The sequence below is a fragment of the Mytilus trossulus genome, chromosome 8, assembly GCF_036588685.1.
Source record: "Mytilus trossulus isolate FHL-02 chromosome 8, PNRI_Mtr1.1.1.hap1, whole genome shotgun sequence".
NCBI classification, from domain to species: Eukaryota; Metazoa; Mollusca; class Bivalvia; order Mytilida; family Mytilidae; genus Mytilus; species Mytilus trossulus.
Window position 1 is genome coordinate 58127103 of NC_086380.1, and position 15906 is coordinate 58143008.

At 32.0% G+C, this 15906-nt stretch overlaps 1 protein-coding gene and 1 long non-coding RNA gene across 2 annotated transcripts; one reads left to right on the forward strand and one right to left on the reverse strand.

The window, feature by feature from the left end:
• Positions 1-4343: 4343 nt before the first annotated feature.
• LOC134681999 (uncharacterized) lies at positions 4344-8009 on the reverse strand. Its single transcript, XR_010100754.1, has 3 exons — positions 7909-8009; positions 6390-6467; positions 4344-4635 (listed from the first exon to the last, which is right to left on the reverse strand). It is a non-coding gene; the product is annotated as an uncharacterized LOC134681999 (long non-coding RNA).
• A 3693-nt stretch (positions 8010-11702) lies between these two features.
• On the forward strand, positions 11703-15358 carry LOC134682000 (uncharacterized). Its single transcript, XM_063541607.1, has 3 exons — positions 11703-11817; positions 13275-13353; positions 14903-15358. The coding sequence occupies exons 2-3, from the start codon at positions 13293-13295 to the stop codon at positions 15274-15276; spliced, it is 435 nt and encodes a 144-aa protein (XP_063397677.1). The 5' UTR covers positions 11703-11817; positions 13275-13292; the 3' UTR covers positions 15277-15358.
• The last annotated feature ends 548 nt before the right edge of the window (positions 15359-15906 follow it).

The following is a 15906-nucleotide window of genomic DNA, read 5'->3' on the forward strand; positions in this document are numbered from 1 at the left end:
GTCCGCTCTCATCGGCATGCTCGAATCAAAACAATAAATTTAATCCCTCCTTTCAGTGATGTGTAGAATGATATGTTCATAGCATTCACCGCTTATATTTTTAGACCGATTGTTTATTTTAGGCTGCTATAATGAATTATCATATACTTAGACTAAATAACATATGATTTTTACCGTATGATAATAGCATTAAATTAAAGTATTTTCCATCTTTTTCGAATTGGTGCTTAGCGGGCTGATATGAAAAGTTTATCACGTGCTTCGATTGTTATCACATGCTTCGATTGTTATCACATGCCTTTCCGTAACGTTATCACATGGCATTCCGGTGGTACTCGGCAAATTCCGTAAAATACACCTCAATGCTACGTTTTCAGTGAAAAACATTACAAAGTAGTGTACAAAACAATTATTTGAACACTGGAAAGTATATTGTGTAAAATAATTAAATAAGTTTAAAACAAAAATTAAAAATATATTAAATAAATGCATTTTTTAAGTTTTTCTGAAACATAATTTAGAAAGCTACTTAAAAAAGTTGACTTTTCCAAACAATGTTCATTATATATATTGTTGAATTATTTTTTGTCGATTCGTCCATCTAAAATGTGTTTTTTTTGTTTTATCTCTCTGTTGAGGCATATGATAGAAAGATTTCATATTGAATGTATCAAGTTTTGAGTCCGACGTCCGTGAACATTTTAATATTTCAACTTCTTTTCGGGAACCACGTAAAAGTATCAATATATGAATCTGTTATTTTTCTCTACTGTTGAAGCATATGATAAAAAGATCATAACATGTCATTTTTCATATCACATGTATTATCAGTCCTCGGTCAATATCAGCCCTCGAGCCATGCGACTCTTGGGCTGATATTGAACCTAGGGCTGATAATACATGCGATATGAAAAATGCCATGTAATAATCTGATATTATTATGTTATATTTAGGCTTTCTTAACTGCCAATCAGTGAATAGTCATACCAAAATATTTCCATTCCTCCATAAACCATTGTGAGAGGGTTGAAGGCTTGACATCATGGAAACAAGCATTGAGTATACACCATTTCCACCTGCTGGAACGGTAAAAATACCCGTGGTGATATCATATGCACTAGTTGCGGTATTTTGATTGATCTGATGATATAATACCAAATAGTTGCAGTATTTTGAATGATCTGATGATATCAAATCCACTAGTTGTGGTACTTTGAATAATCTGGTGATATCATATCCACTAGTTGCGGTATTTTGAATGATCTGGTGATATCATTTCCACCAATTGCAGTATTTTGAATGATCGGATGATATTATATCTACTAGTTTAGGTATTTTGAAGAATCTGGGGATATCATATCCACGAGTTGTGGTATTTTGAATGGTCTGGTTGTTTATGACTTTATTTCCTACCGACCCTGATTAGATACCAAATGGTTATATCACTGTCAATGCAGTTGAAAAAAAGATTAGAAAAAAAAAGATTTAGAAAAAGTTTATAAAAAAAATACACAAACATGAACGACTATAAAGTATGCTTTTTAAATGTCTTTTGACATTATATATATATAGGACATAATATGAGAGGGTAATAGAGAAGCTTGTTACTTCAAAACAACATTGTCAACCAAGGTGAGCCCAGATTGACAAGGTTTTTCGACGGGTGACAATTTGCTCTATCTTTCATTAGAAATTGTAACAAAAGTGACAAGATGTATGTTATTTATATAAATCATTATGAAAACTGAGATTTTTTTATTGGACTGTACGATAGAGCGACCTCAAAAACTACCCAAACTAAACAGATTTAGTTATCTCAACTCTAGTGCTTTTAAATTTGATTAACTGGGTCAAACGTTTTAAAAATTCCGTAAATATTCAAAAAATAAATACTAGGCAATAAGAAATCCAAAGCACTAAGCTGCCTCAATTTATTATCAATAAACTGGTATTAACACAATATCAAGACTAGTTTACAGTTATCTTTTTGATGGTACTATTTCTACCTGTGATTCCTTATGTCTAACACAGAGATTTGGAGGGATTATCTCTGGAGTTTCATCCTAATAACAAGCACATTGCTAACAATAAAAAAAAAGTCAAATCACAAAAATACTGAAAAAATCAATCGGAAAGTACATAATCACATGGCAAAATCAAATGACAAGTCACAAAGACGAATGGACAAGGTACTGTCATATTCCTGACTTGGTACAAGCATTTTCAAATGTAGAAAATGGTGGATTAGACCTGTTTTTATAGCGCTGAACCTCCCACTTTGTTGACAGTCTTATTAAATTACGTTATATTTACCATGATGCTTGAACTAAACAGATATTATCAATAATAAAGTAAAAATAATACACATACAGCACAGTATCCCTTGTTGATGGACCACTCAAATAGAACTGTTGAAAAACTGTATCTATCGACAAATATGTATTTTAAAGTTTCGTTTCATTGATATGCAATTTGAATTTAAACAAGTATGTACGCCTACTGTATTTGATTTTGATATGACTAACAATGGACTATGTTGTCGGGATATGTAAACCGCAGGGGATCCCAACAACCCCCTCGGAACACATTGTGGTAGAAATGCATTGTTATCCGTAACAATAGATCTATTTCATTTGTTTCAAAAATAGAAACAATGAAGCATAAAAGAACTGATGTGTTATATGTAATCTATGACATTACTTATTAGGTATAGGAGGATGTGATATAAGCTAGTGTCAATGTGGCAACTCTCCATCCAAGTCACAATTTATAAACGTAAATCATTATATGTCAAGGTACCGTCTTTATCATGAAACCTAGGCTTACACCGACCAACAAGCTATAAAGGTCCATAAAAACAGTGTACAGCCATTCAAACGGGAAAACCAAGTCTAAAAAGAAAGGTCTCACATAAAGCTACGCATCCCTTCATTTGTGATATACTAGTGATGCGCATGACCTCTTCTTCATTTTTAGGAATGACGGTCAGTTTACAACTATAAATTAACTAATGAAAATTTTCAAATGTTCAATATCTATTGGTTGGTTTTGTCGTTTGGTCTTATTGACCAATACCTTATATCATAATTTATATCCATCTTATATATATAATTTTGAAAGTCCATTTGGTATCTTTCGTTTTGTTTATATACACCATCGATTATTCTTGTTTTATTTGAAGAAGGTTGTTTGTACATATACGGTTTGAGGGATATTTGCGCGTCTGGCGTATATACAAAATTTAGTCCTGGTATCTATGATGAGTTTATTTATTATTAACGTACGTAAGACGAGTCTTTAAACATGTTGGTTTGATAAAAATGTGTTTCTGTTAAACATAGGTAAATATAACTTAAAAGGTTTAGTTGCCTAAAAAGACTTTACCTACTGATTAAAAAAAACAGAACATTCCATAACACACTAGCATGTTATCAAGTGTTCATAACAATTGTTTTTCAACCTGGTTTAGATTCAAATATTTACTAACCAATCAAATTTCAAAATGTTTATAATCTATAGGATGTATGTTTCGTTTGGTCTCATTGACAAATTCCACATATCTTAACTCGTATATGTCTTATATATACACTTTTCTCTAATTCTTCGTCAATTATCGCTTTCTACAACCATTCTTTTAAAATTCAATCAACTTGTGGCTCTTTTGAATTCAGTTCTTCATTGGTTAAAATCCGATTATGACGTCGAATTCTCTTGCTTTCCTCTGAATTACCTATTGTTACGGCATGACGTCACATAGAAAGAACACATCTTGTTGCAGGTGATGCGGAGAGAAGAAATAAGTGTGCCTGTATATTGTTTGAAAATTATAAGAGAAACAGATTCTACCACCAAATCTCGTGTAATAAGATATTTATGCATTATCCACTCTCGACAGTTAAATTTTAAATATTTTAAACGCTTGCCGAGCCCCTCGTTTTAAAATGAAAATTTAAGTGTCTCGAGTAGATGAATATCGTATCACAATCGATGCATTGGTTGGATCTATATATCTTCATGTGGAAGTCCTGATACAATTGAATGATTATATTATAAAAATGATCAAACAATGAATATTATCTTGTTTTAGGTATAACATGTATAAGGTACATGTAAAACTAAAAACAACACATCAAATGCGTGCGTTAGCTGTATAACTCATTTAAAACGTACAACGATAAACAAATGGTGCACTTTATTAAAAAAGTATTCACTGCTTTTTTTTGGCCAAAATGCAACATCTTAAAAAATTTAATGTTGCATCTGAATTTTGAGGTATCTTAGCTACAGTGAAAGTGTTATAAACATCAAAGATAATCGATGCCTTGTTGTTCATTTGGACCCAAATTTGGTCTCCCACTGCCAGTTGCATGGTGACAGTTAGGGTATCCATATCATATTATTCACCAGCATATAGCCACACATAAATATCTCCTTTCTTCATAAGAGTAGTGTGAGTGTTTACATCGCCTGCCATCATGGTAACAGACACTAAGTAAGTACCATCCTGTCCTCCAGCAACAGTAAATATTCCACCACTTTAAAAATTATCCGGGTTAAGAACGTTGTCGAGATTATTGATAATAGCATTCTGAGCATATGAATGCGGACCTGTGGTTAATGTCCCTGTAAATGCTCCTGTAAAAATAATTCAAGGAATTATAAATGTATAATATACACACAAACATACACCACATATTAAGTACTGCATGAGGAAAATTCATTACTTAATCTCTTGTACAATTTATTCTGCAGTCACCTGTTTTAGTCCTTGTTAAAACCCACTCATGTAATCATGATGATATTTGATATATATTAGATGTAGTGCGACATTTAAACAATTGACACATATTTGCAGATGGTACAAATATGCATATATAATTTTTAATCCAAGGATACATGTATGTAGAGAAACTTCTGTTTAGATATGTTACAGATTCTGTTAGTCAATATAAATCAAAGAAAAACCAAGAAGCAAAGATTCTTAGATTTATCCCCCCTCAGAAAGTTAAAAAAAATATATGTAAAAGTGAAGTATTTTATAATATGATTAACGTATCTATTAATTGAAGAGATGGAAATTTCACCATATGGACATTCAAACACATAAGTCGAAAAAAAACTGACAACGCCATGGCAATAGTTCAATAGAATGTCCGTTAAATAGATTCATAAAGAATTAAATTCAATGTCAGTGTAGATTTCTCATTAGCGTTTTGCAGTAATATGACTGTTTATATAATATATATATTGCAACTGTTACAATTTGATAAAAAAAAATATAATTAAAATGTAAAAGACTTTCACAGATGGCTCCTCAGTATATATGTAAAAGATTTATAAATAAAAAATATGTGTCAATCGTCACAAAAAAATGTTCGTCTAATTTTTAAAACAAATTCAAAACTAAAGTGCTTAACATCATTTTGTTTACGAAACCAGAAAGGCGTATTCTTCGAAAACAAATTGACATTTTACAAACTTATGATTCAAGCATAATCTTTTTTCCCTAAAAAATACATATCTGGTATTGTTATTAGACGTGAGTATTTTTTTGTTACTTGTTCACATTATAAATCAAAATAACACATCATAAAATTGGAAAAATTGGAAAAATCTATACAATTTTTTAAGAAAGTTGTGACAGTATAATCAGAAAAATTCAGACTAAGAAAGGAATACCAGAATCCGGTGCCTGTGTAGACCTTGTAAGTAGAACTTGAGGAAAAATATCAAGAGAAACGGTTTGGACGCACAAAAAAGTGTTAATTACAGTAACTGGTCGTGAGTTGGTACCACTACTAGTGTGTAACTGGTCGTGAGTTAAAACCCCTGTGAGTGTGTAACAGGTCGTGAGTTGATACCACTGCTACTATTTAACTGGTCGTGAGCTGATCCTACTGCTAGTGTGTAACTGGTCGTGATTCGATCCTACTGCTAGTGTGTTACTGGTCGTTGTTTACGAGAGTGTAACCAATTCATTAATCAGTGTGTCCAAACTGGCTTGATTCAAAACAAAGTTTTCTTAAATTGATCGCTGATTATTTTCGTAATTTTTTTTGGAAGAATTGTGATATTTATTGGGTGTCGTTTATTCGTTTTGTTTGAAACGCACTTTGAACTATAACTCCTCTTCTTTGAAATGATTATGTTTCCTATTTCCTGATGAAGGTCAACCTAATGCTTTAAATGTGGAACCTTCAAATTTATAATTTCACCTTCATATAGTTCAATTTTTCATCCTTTTTTTTCAACGCTATCGCACGTGACAATTTATCCTTCCGATTATTTCATTCTATTTTATCAGAGCTATCGCATGTGGCAATCTATCAAAACAAGCAGTGACGTTTTGTAAGAAAGAAAGTAAAATCATAATTAGCATAAAAACTTACCATTGCTAGTACGGCACATTAACACAAACAAGAGGAAAGAAACATGCAAGTCAACATCATTGAAATTGGCAAGCGTATCTGCAAACAAAATAAATTGTATTAATTTATTATTCAGTTTAAACATTATCAACAAAACAAGTAAAAGATGAAGTAAAAAAGGTCAATCAAACCAAAAGAAAATAAAACTCTCGACCATATTATACAGTGAAACGAATGTAAGAAATGTCAACTTTTCGGCTATGAGCCGTCCAGATAAAGGTGAATCCAGACCTTCGCCTCTGTTTTACTATAAAATCTTTTTAGCACACTTTCACTAAATAGACAAATTGTTATGTAAAAACAGTATTTGTATTGACGGAGACCATGACAGGAAGAAAAGGTGTTTCATTTTGCATTTTAATTTCTGATACACCTTAAGTCTGCTTCTATAAGTTTATTGCGGTTTTTTGACAGTGAATGTTAAACATCCATATAATTGTCTAATGGTGTTACAAATATGGCTCACATACTGTGTACGAATTAGTTACAATACAGGCAATCCAAACAAAAAGAAAAAAGAAAAAAGTAAAAGGTATATGTTTTGCTAGCTACAAACCCAGATGTAATTTAACGTTTTACTAGTATACATAGGTAAATATCTGTGTCAAGTCATGAATATGACAGTTGCTTTTCATTAGTTTGAATTTTTTTTATTTTCCGATTTGATAAGGGACTTTCCGTTTTGAAATTTCCTTGCCATGTTTGTTGTGTTGCTTTTCGAAAGATATTTTCATAAAAAACAAAAAAAAATGAATCGAGTATACTGAGTGTTGACTGGCTAGTGATTACAGTAGTACCTAACTAGACCACTCGGCCACCCATGCTCCTCTGTATTATATAAGAAAAGATAATTCAACCAAAAAGATCAAAGAGATGTGAGCAAATCTGGCAAAGTCAATCTAAGCCAAGTGGTACAAACACCATATGGTTTTGAAAACTACGTCTGGTTAATCAACAGAAAATACACCGCCAACGAGCGTATTAATAATATTTCATGTCAACGCGGGAGCTTTGACACTTTGCTTTTTTGAAGGCCCATTGGTGACTTTCGGCTGTTATCTGCTCTTTGGTCGAGTTGTTGATTTGTCTGCTCCTTGATCAGATTTTTGTTTCTTTGACACATTCCCAATTTCCATTCTAAATCTTATAGCATGTAACAAAAGCGTTTTCAACCAACAATTTAAATATTTTGAATATATAATTCAAGATAGAAAAATGTTACGACATTGACGATGTTTGTTGATTATCATCTTCTACTGAACTTACAACATTTATGTATGGTTTGTATGATAAAATAATTCAATATAGCATTCGTATCAATAAAATAGCGTGATGGTATAAAATATAAAAGAAAAAACAATTTTAGGTGAACAATCTTTTTTTCATATCACCTGTTTTCTGAAATAATAAGTTTTGCTTAATCACTTATATATGTCCAATTAATTTCAACTGTAAGCAATCAATGCAGAAAAACACTTACCTTTATAAATAATATAAGACGCTGTGGAACAACTCTGAAGTTGAAGTTTTATCAATCAAAGAGGTGTGGATTTATGTAAAAGGGAACAACAGTTAATATACCCTAAATCCTTGTCATACATTTATTCTTTTCAAAAAAGACCAAACGAAATAAAAAGCATTAAGCAAATGTACGCATTTAAAAATGAAATTGAAATTTTTATGCATAACAAGCATTTTAAGATGTTTATTTGTGAAATGTCTTTACTTCTAAAACAAGTGAAAAGCGTTGTTTTACACCATAGATGTTATCACGAATCATGAAAATGTATAAATAAACATTTACAAGGTCGGATGTAATAAATTGAAGTATATGTGAATTTTCACTTAGAGAGTGGGTAATAACTTTCAATGTTTAACTATATGGTTACTGACCATAATGTTTTTATTTGAATTGCACTGATTTAAAGACAAATATCGTATTGAGCGTTATACCTATACTATGCCTTCTTTGAAAAGACTTAAACAAATTACCTCGATCAAAGATCAATTGTTCTAATGTTAATGATACAGTACATTTATTAATAGTGGCCACTTCATACGATACTAAAATCCAGATCGTTAAGTCACTCTGAAAATAATAAAGCGAATTCTAGCTAAATTACATTACTTATATAAAAAAAATGCATACACATAACAGTGTTGACCTTAAACAGGACTTTAAGTCTTCTTTTCGCAATATTGTTATGCGATTTAGGGTTTAATCATTTATATATACTTTAATCCTCGAAATTGAATACTTATCATTATGCTGATATTCAACTAACAAGAACTAAATTGAGGGTATTTATTTCGAGAATGAGCGCGAGTATTCAAAATAAAAAATTAAGATAAGGCTTGTTTGTCAGTTCGGTAAGAATTTTCTGTACGTGTGGCAAAGTTGGAACAAGTACAAAGAAATCATTTGAACAGGGGGAAAATCAGTAACTTACGTCATCAAAACACCGTCTATTTTGGGTAGATTTTTGTATAACACGAAATTCATATGCTTTTTGGGTAGATTTATAATATTTGCAATAAATATTTTATACAATACAGTGTTGAGAAGTTGTTGTGGCCGTATTAGAATAAATTGTAAACAAGGTCATGTAAATGCCCAAAAATGCCACATGCTACATTTGTACTTGAATGAATGAGATATTAAAGCTACTAAATTTTAAAGGTATATTTGGTATAAAATTAATTCAAGACAAAGATTTGTATTTGAATAAGCGAATTTTTATTATCGCACATGATACTTTCCGTAACTAATAAAGGGGAAATTGAACGATGACACTACGACAGTTATAAATTTTTTAGAAGTTTTTTTCCTCATCCTCCCTCAACCCCTCCGCCTCCCCCTCAACATCTTTCTATTCCTCATCTCAATGTTAGTTGATATTACTCTGATTATGAATTAAATAATTGAGTTGTGTTTATAAACTTGTTGGTACCTCTTATGACAGCTATGGAAACGTGCATTGATTTTAACTGGGACACTGGTATTAGAACTTGTCGGTGATACTTCAACACGAATTGCAGCTTGAATATCACAAGATTTTTGTAAAACACCCATTAGTGGAACAAAACTAAATCGTATGACTTATCTTACGATAAGGTTTAATAGTACTAATTGGATAAGACACAAGCCAAACAGACTTCTCTAACATATTCAACTTTTGGTGGCGGGTGTTTCCTAATCGTAGAGTCGTCACTTGTTTCGTCTTACTTGTATTGTAGTCCTGTAATATTATAATAATGTTCTTATCCCGGGCATACAAACAATGCCGTATTTGGCAAAACCTTTTCAACTTTTGATCTTCAGTGCTGTACAACTTTGTACTTTTTTCACTTTCGATCTTGTATATCTGGGCGTCACTGGTGAGTCTTGTGTGAACAAGTCGCGTTTTTGGCGTATTGGATTTTAAACCTGATGCTTTTTGTTATCTATGAATCATGCTTTTTTTTTTTTTTTTTTTTTTTCTAATATGTTCTCCTTTTTATTTGTATTGTAGTCCTGTAATATTATGTTGTCATTTCAATGTTATATTTAACTTTGCCATTAAAGTGCGAGGTTTTGCATGCCATAAAACCAGGTTCAACCCACCACTTTTATTCTCATTTAATAGTGTCCTGTACCAAGTCAAGAAGATGGCCATTGTTATAATATTGTTCGTTTCTGTGTGTGTTGCATTTAACGTTGAGTCGTTTGTGTTTTCTCTTATTTTTGAGATATTGAGATAAGACGTGGCACGGTACTTGTCTATTTCCAAATTTATGTATTTGGTTTTGATTTTATATTTGTTATTCTCGTGGTGTTTTGTCTGTTGCTTGGTCCGTTTCGGTGTTGTGTCGTTGTTCTCCTCTTATATTTAATGCGTTTCCTCCGGTTTTAGTTTGTTACCCCGATTTTGTTTTTTGTCCATGGATTTATGAGTTTTGAACAGCGGTATGCTACTGTTGCCTTTATTTATAAATATAATTTTATATAATTATTTCTGTGACTGCATCTTACAATAGTTTGTATGATCTTTACAATAATTCAACTGATCTGTAACCATTCCATCTTCACCTGTGGGATTTTTTTCTTTGTACTTATTCCAACTTTGCCACACGTACAGAAAATTCTTACCGAACTGACAAAAACTACTGATCTTAATTTTCATTTGGAATACTCACTCTCATTCTCGAAGTAAATATTCTAAATTTAGTTTTTGTTAGTTGATTTTATAGCAAAATAATAAGTATTCAATTTTGAGGATTAAAGTATATATAAATGATTAAACCCTAAATTGCATAGGAATATTGCGCAAAGAAGACGTAAAGTCTTGTTTAAGGGTCAATATTATTAGGTGTATGTCTTTTTTTATAAATAGATTAAAACAGGAGGGCTATCGTTTCTTGAGTTGTATTGAAGAATTGGGTTTCACTTTTAATAAAATATGCAGTTCAGAATAATGAGTAATAAACCTTTCAATTCTAAAAAAAATTTAATCCAGATGTCATATAACAATACCAAGATCATTATCTAGAACGGTTTTTAACTTAGTTAGGTTTGTGTTGCTTAATCTTTAGTCTCCTTTATAGATTTTAGTACTTGTTCGTGTTTTTTATGCCATTAATTTTATGTCGCTATTTTGCCTGTATTTCTCGGTTTAAGAGTTTGAAATTTCTGCAAGGAATCCCCCATTAATTCTTTTTAAGCAAACCACAATTAAAAATTCACCAGTCAGTCAACGATAATGTAATATTGCTATAATTCGCTTTATAATCTTCAGAGAGACTCCACAATCTGGATTTTCGTATTGCGTCAAATGGCCACTTCTAATAAACGTACTGTATTAATAGCATAAGAACACATTTTCTTTTAGAGGTAATTTGATGATGTCTTTTCAAAGGAGATAAAGTATAGGTATAACACTCAATACGATATTTGTCTTTAAACCAGTGCAATTCAAATAAAAAAAAACATTACTGTCAGTAACCATATACTCAAACATTGAAAGTTATTACCCACTCTCTGATTGAAAATTCACATATACTTCAATTTATAACATCCGACCTTTGAAATGTTTATTTATACATTTTCATGATTCATGATTACATCTATGGTGTAAAGCAATGCTTTTCACTTGTTTTAGAAGTAAAGACTTTTCACTGATATATATCTTTAAATGCCTCCTATGAATTATAATTTCCATTTCCTTTTTAAATTGCGTACATTTACACCCTGTTATTTTATTCTTTTGATCTTTTTTGAAAAAAATTAATTCATGACAATGATTTACGGTATATAAACTGTTGTTCCCTTTAACATTCATCCACACCTGTTTGGCTGATAAAACTTCTCAACTTCAGAGTTGTAGCACAGCCTCTTATATTATTTTTAAAGGTAAGTGTGTTTTCTGCATTGATTGCTAACAGTTAAAATTAAATGGACATAAATAGTTATCAAAAGTACCAGGATTATAATTAAGTACGCTAGACGCGCTTTTCGTCTACATAAGACTCATCAGTGACGCTCATATCAACATATTTATAAGGCCAAACAAGTAAAAAATTTAAGAGCATTGATTGATTAAGCGAAACTAGTTATTTTAGAAAACAGGTGATATGAAAAAAAAAGATTGTTCACCTATATTTGTTTTTTCTTTCACATTTTATGTCATTACGCTTTTTTGTTTATACGAATGCTATATTAGATAATTTTAACATACCTGTTCAAAGTTGAGTAGAAGATGTTAAACTAACAAACATTGTCAATTTCGTAACATTTTTTTCTATCTTAAATTATTTCTTTAAAATATCTGAAATTGTTGGTTGAAAACGCTTTTTTAATATACTATAAAATTAAGAGTGGAAATGGGGAATCTGTCAAAGAGACAACAACTCGACCAAAGAGCAAACAACAGCCGAAGGCTAGCAATGGGTCTCCAAACTGTTGTGACTTGTCTAACGCAAAGTACCAGAGTTCCCTCGTTGACATAAGAATATAATGGATACGCTTATTGGCGGTATATTTTCTGATTTTTTCTATGTAAATACATAGGGCCTCGGTGGTCGAGTGGTCTTAGTATTTACTACTGTAATCACTAGCCAGTCAACACTGGAGTGTACTCAACTCCAACTTATTTATTTGATGAAAATATCTTTCAAAAAGCAACACAACAAACATACCAAGGAAATTTCAAATGGAAAGTCCCTTTTCGTATCGGAAAAAAAATCAAAAACATCAAACTTATGAAAAATAACTGTCATATTCGTAACTTGATACAGGTATTTCCAATGAATTCTAGTAAAAAGGTGAATTAAACCTGGGTTTGTAGCTAGCAAAACACACACCTTTTAGTTCTTCTTTTTGAACTTTGTTTTGTTTGGAATGCATGTATTATAATTATTTCGTACACATTATGTTAGCCTTATTTGTAGCATAATTAGACAATCATATGGATGTCCAACATTCAATGTAAAAAAAACCGCAATAACGCACAAAGAAGCAGACATAAGGTGTATTAGAAATTAAAATGTTAAATAAAATACTTTCTTTCCAATGTAGCAGTCATGGTCTCAATCAATAAAAATATTGTTAACGATCTTTCTATAATGTGATATTGTGTTAATCATTTTTATAGTATAACAGATACATGTTCGAAGCGCCTGTCTGGATTAACCTTCATCGTCACAACTCAAAGTCGAAAAGTTGACATTTCTTAAATTCGTTACATTGTTTGAAATGGTCACGATTTAGATTTTTTTGGGTTTAATTGACCTTCAGTACTTCATTTTTGACTTTTATGTTGATAATTTTTATACTGAATAAGATAATAATACTATTTGTTTGTTTTGCAGATACGCTTGCCAATTCCAATGATAATGACTCACATTTTTACTTTCCTCTTGTTTGTGTTGATGTGTCGTTCTAGCAATGGTAAGTTTTGTGCTAATTATGATTTTAAGTTACACAAACGTCACTATTTGTATTGATAGATTGACACAATCTCCGGCGCAGAGATCACATATCCGTTCTGTTCAATACTTTGTAACACTACACTCAATATGACCTCGTCATATTAAGTGCAGTATTGCAAAGCATGTATGGAACGGATATGAACTCTGCGCCGGAGATTGAGATTGACACATGCGATAGCGTTAAAACAATAGGATGAAAAGTAGGAAGGATCCAGTGTCACATGCGATAGCGTTAAAACAATAGGATGATAAGTAGGAAGGATCCTTTGTCACATGCGATAGCGTTAAAACAATAGGATGAAAAGTAGGAGGGATCCATTGTCACATGCGATAGCGTTAAAACAATAGGATGATAAGTAGGAAGTATCCTTTGTCACATGCGATAGCGTTAAAACAATAGGATGAAAAGTAGGAAGGATCCATTGTCACATGCGATAGCGTTAAAACAATAGGATGAAAAGTAGGAAGGATCCATTGTCACATGCGATAGCGTTAAAACAATAGGATGATAAGTAGGAAGGATCCTTTGTCACATGCGATAGCGTTAAAACAATAGGATGAAAAGTAGGAGGGATCCATTGTCACATGTGATAGCGTTAAAACAATAGGATGAAAAGTAGGAAGGATCCATTGTCACATGCGATAGCGTTAAAACAATAGGATGAAAAGTAGGAAGGATCCTTTGTCACATGCGATAGCGTTAAAACAATAGGATGAAAAGTAGGAAGGATCCTTTGTCACATGCGATAGCGTTAAAACAATAGGATGAAAAGTAGGAAGGATCCATTGTCACATGTGATAGCGTTAAAAAAAATGAAATGAACAATTGGACTATACGAAAATAAAGTCATAATTTTAAACATCCAAATTTAAAGCACAAGGCTGACCTTTATCAGGCTATTGGAAACGTTACAATTTTAAAGTAGAGGAAGACTAGTTAAAAATGCGTTTTAAACAAAATCACCAAACGAGACCTATTAAATATCACAATTCTGCAAAAGTAAATTACTAAATTTATAATCAATCAATCTTAGAAAACTTTTTATGAATTAAGCCAGTTCGGACACACTAATTAATGAATTGGTACACTCCCGTATTCAAGTAGTACACTAGCAGTGGTATCAACTTACTAGTAGTGGTATCAACTTACTAGCAGTGGTATCAACTTACTAGCAGTGGTATCAACTTACTAGTAGTGGTATCAACTTACTAGCAGTGGTATCAACTTACTAGCAGTGGTATCAACTTACTAGTAGTGGTATCAACTTACTAGCAGTGGTATCAACTTACTAGCAGTGGTATCAACTTACTAGCAGTGGTATCAACGCACTAGCAGTAGTTTCAACTCACGACCAGTTACTGAAATTAACACTTTTGTCGTGCGTCCAGATGAACCTTTGCAAAATTTAACATATTTATATATATGCTATATAATAAGTACTTAATATGCACAGTATGTTTATATGTATAGTATACATAATCAAAATATAATTGATTTATTTTTACAGCGGCATTTACAGGGACACTACCCACAGGTCTGCATTCATATGCTCAGAATGCTATTATCAATAATCACAACAACGTTCTTAACTCGGATCCGAATTACAGTGGTGGAATATATACTGTTCCTGCAGGACAGGCGGGTACTTACTTGGTGTCTGTTACAATGATGTCAGGCGATGATAGCACTCACACTACTCTTATGAAGAATGGAGCTATTTATGTGTGGCTATATACTGGTGAAAAATATGAAATGGCAACCCAAACTGTCAGCATGACACTGGTAGTGGGAGACCAGATTCGGGTGCAAATGACCAACAAGGCATCGACTCTCTTTGATGTTTATAACACTTTCACTGTAGCTAAAATTGAGTCACCTTAATTCAAATGTAACGTTAAGTTTTTATGCTGCATTTCCGCAAAAACAAAACAAGTGAATACTTTTTAATAAAGTTTACAATTTGTTTATCGTTTTACTTTTAATGCTCCACTTAAGATAGTAGAGGGGCATAATGTTTTCTAGTCTTAAACTCTTTGCGGCAGTCTGTTCGTCCGTCTGTCTCGCTTTAGGTTTAAGTTTTTGGTCAAGGTAGTTTTTGATGAAGTTGAAGTCCAATCAACTTGAAACTAAGTACAAATGTTTCTTATTATATGATCTTTCTAATTTTGAACCAAACTAGACTTTTGACCCCTATTTAACGGCCCACTGAACATAGAAAATGAAAGTGCAAGTTTCAGGTAAAAGTTTTTGGTCAAGGTAGTTTCTGATGAAGTTGAAGTTGAAACTTAGAACACATGTTCCCTATTGTATGATCTTTCTGGTTTTGATACCGAATTAGATTTTTTACCAAATTTCACGGTCCGTTGAACATGCAAATGATAGTGCGAGTTGGGCATCCGTGTACTTTGGACACATTCTTGTTTGACTGGGTTATACAGCTGACGGTCCGTTTAACACGTATCAATTCAAAATATTAAAAAAAAATCAAATTTAAGATTTTTGAAATTTTCA

What these genes read in the sequence shown, in the direction of transcription:
- LOC134682000 (XM_063541607.1), top strand. Translation starts at nt 13,293, where the DNA reads ATGATAATGACTCACATTTTTACTTTCCTCTTGTTTGTGTTGATGTGT. An exon ending in GATGTGTCGTTCTAGCAATG is followed by an intron (nt 13,354 to 14,902) that starts GTAAGTTTTGTG and finishes TTATTTTTACAG; the next exon opens with CGGCATTTACAGGGACACTA.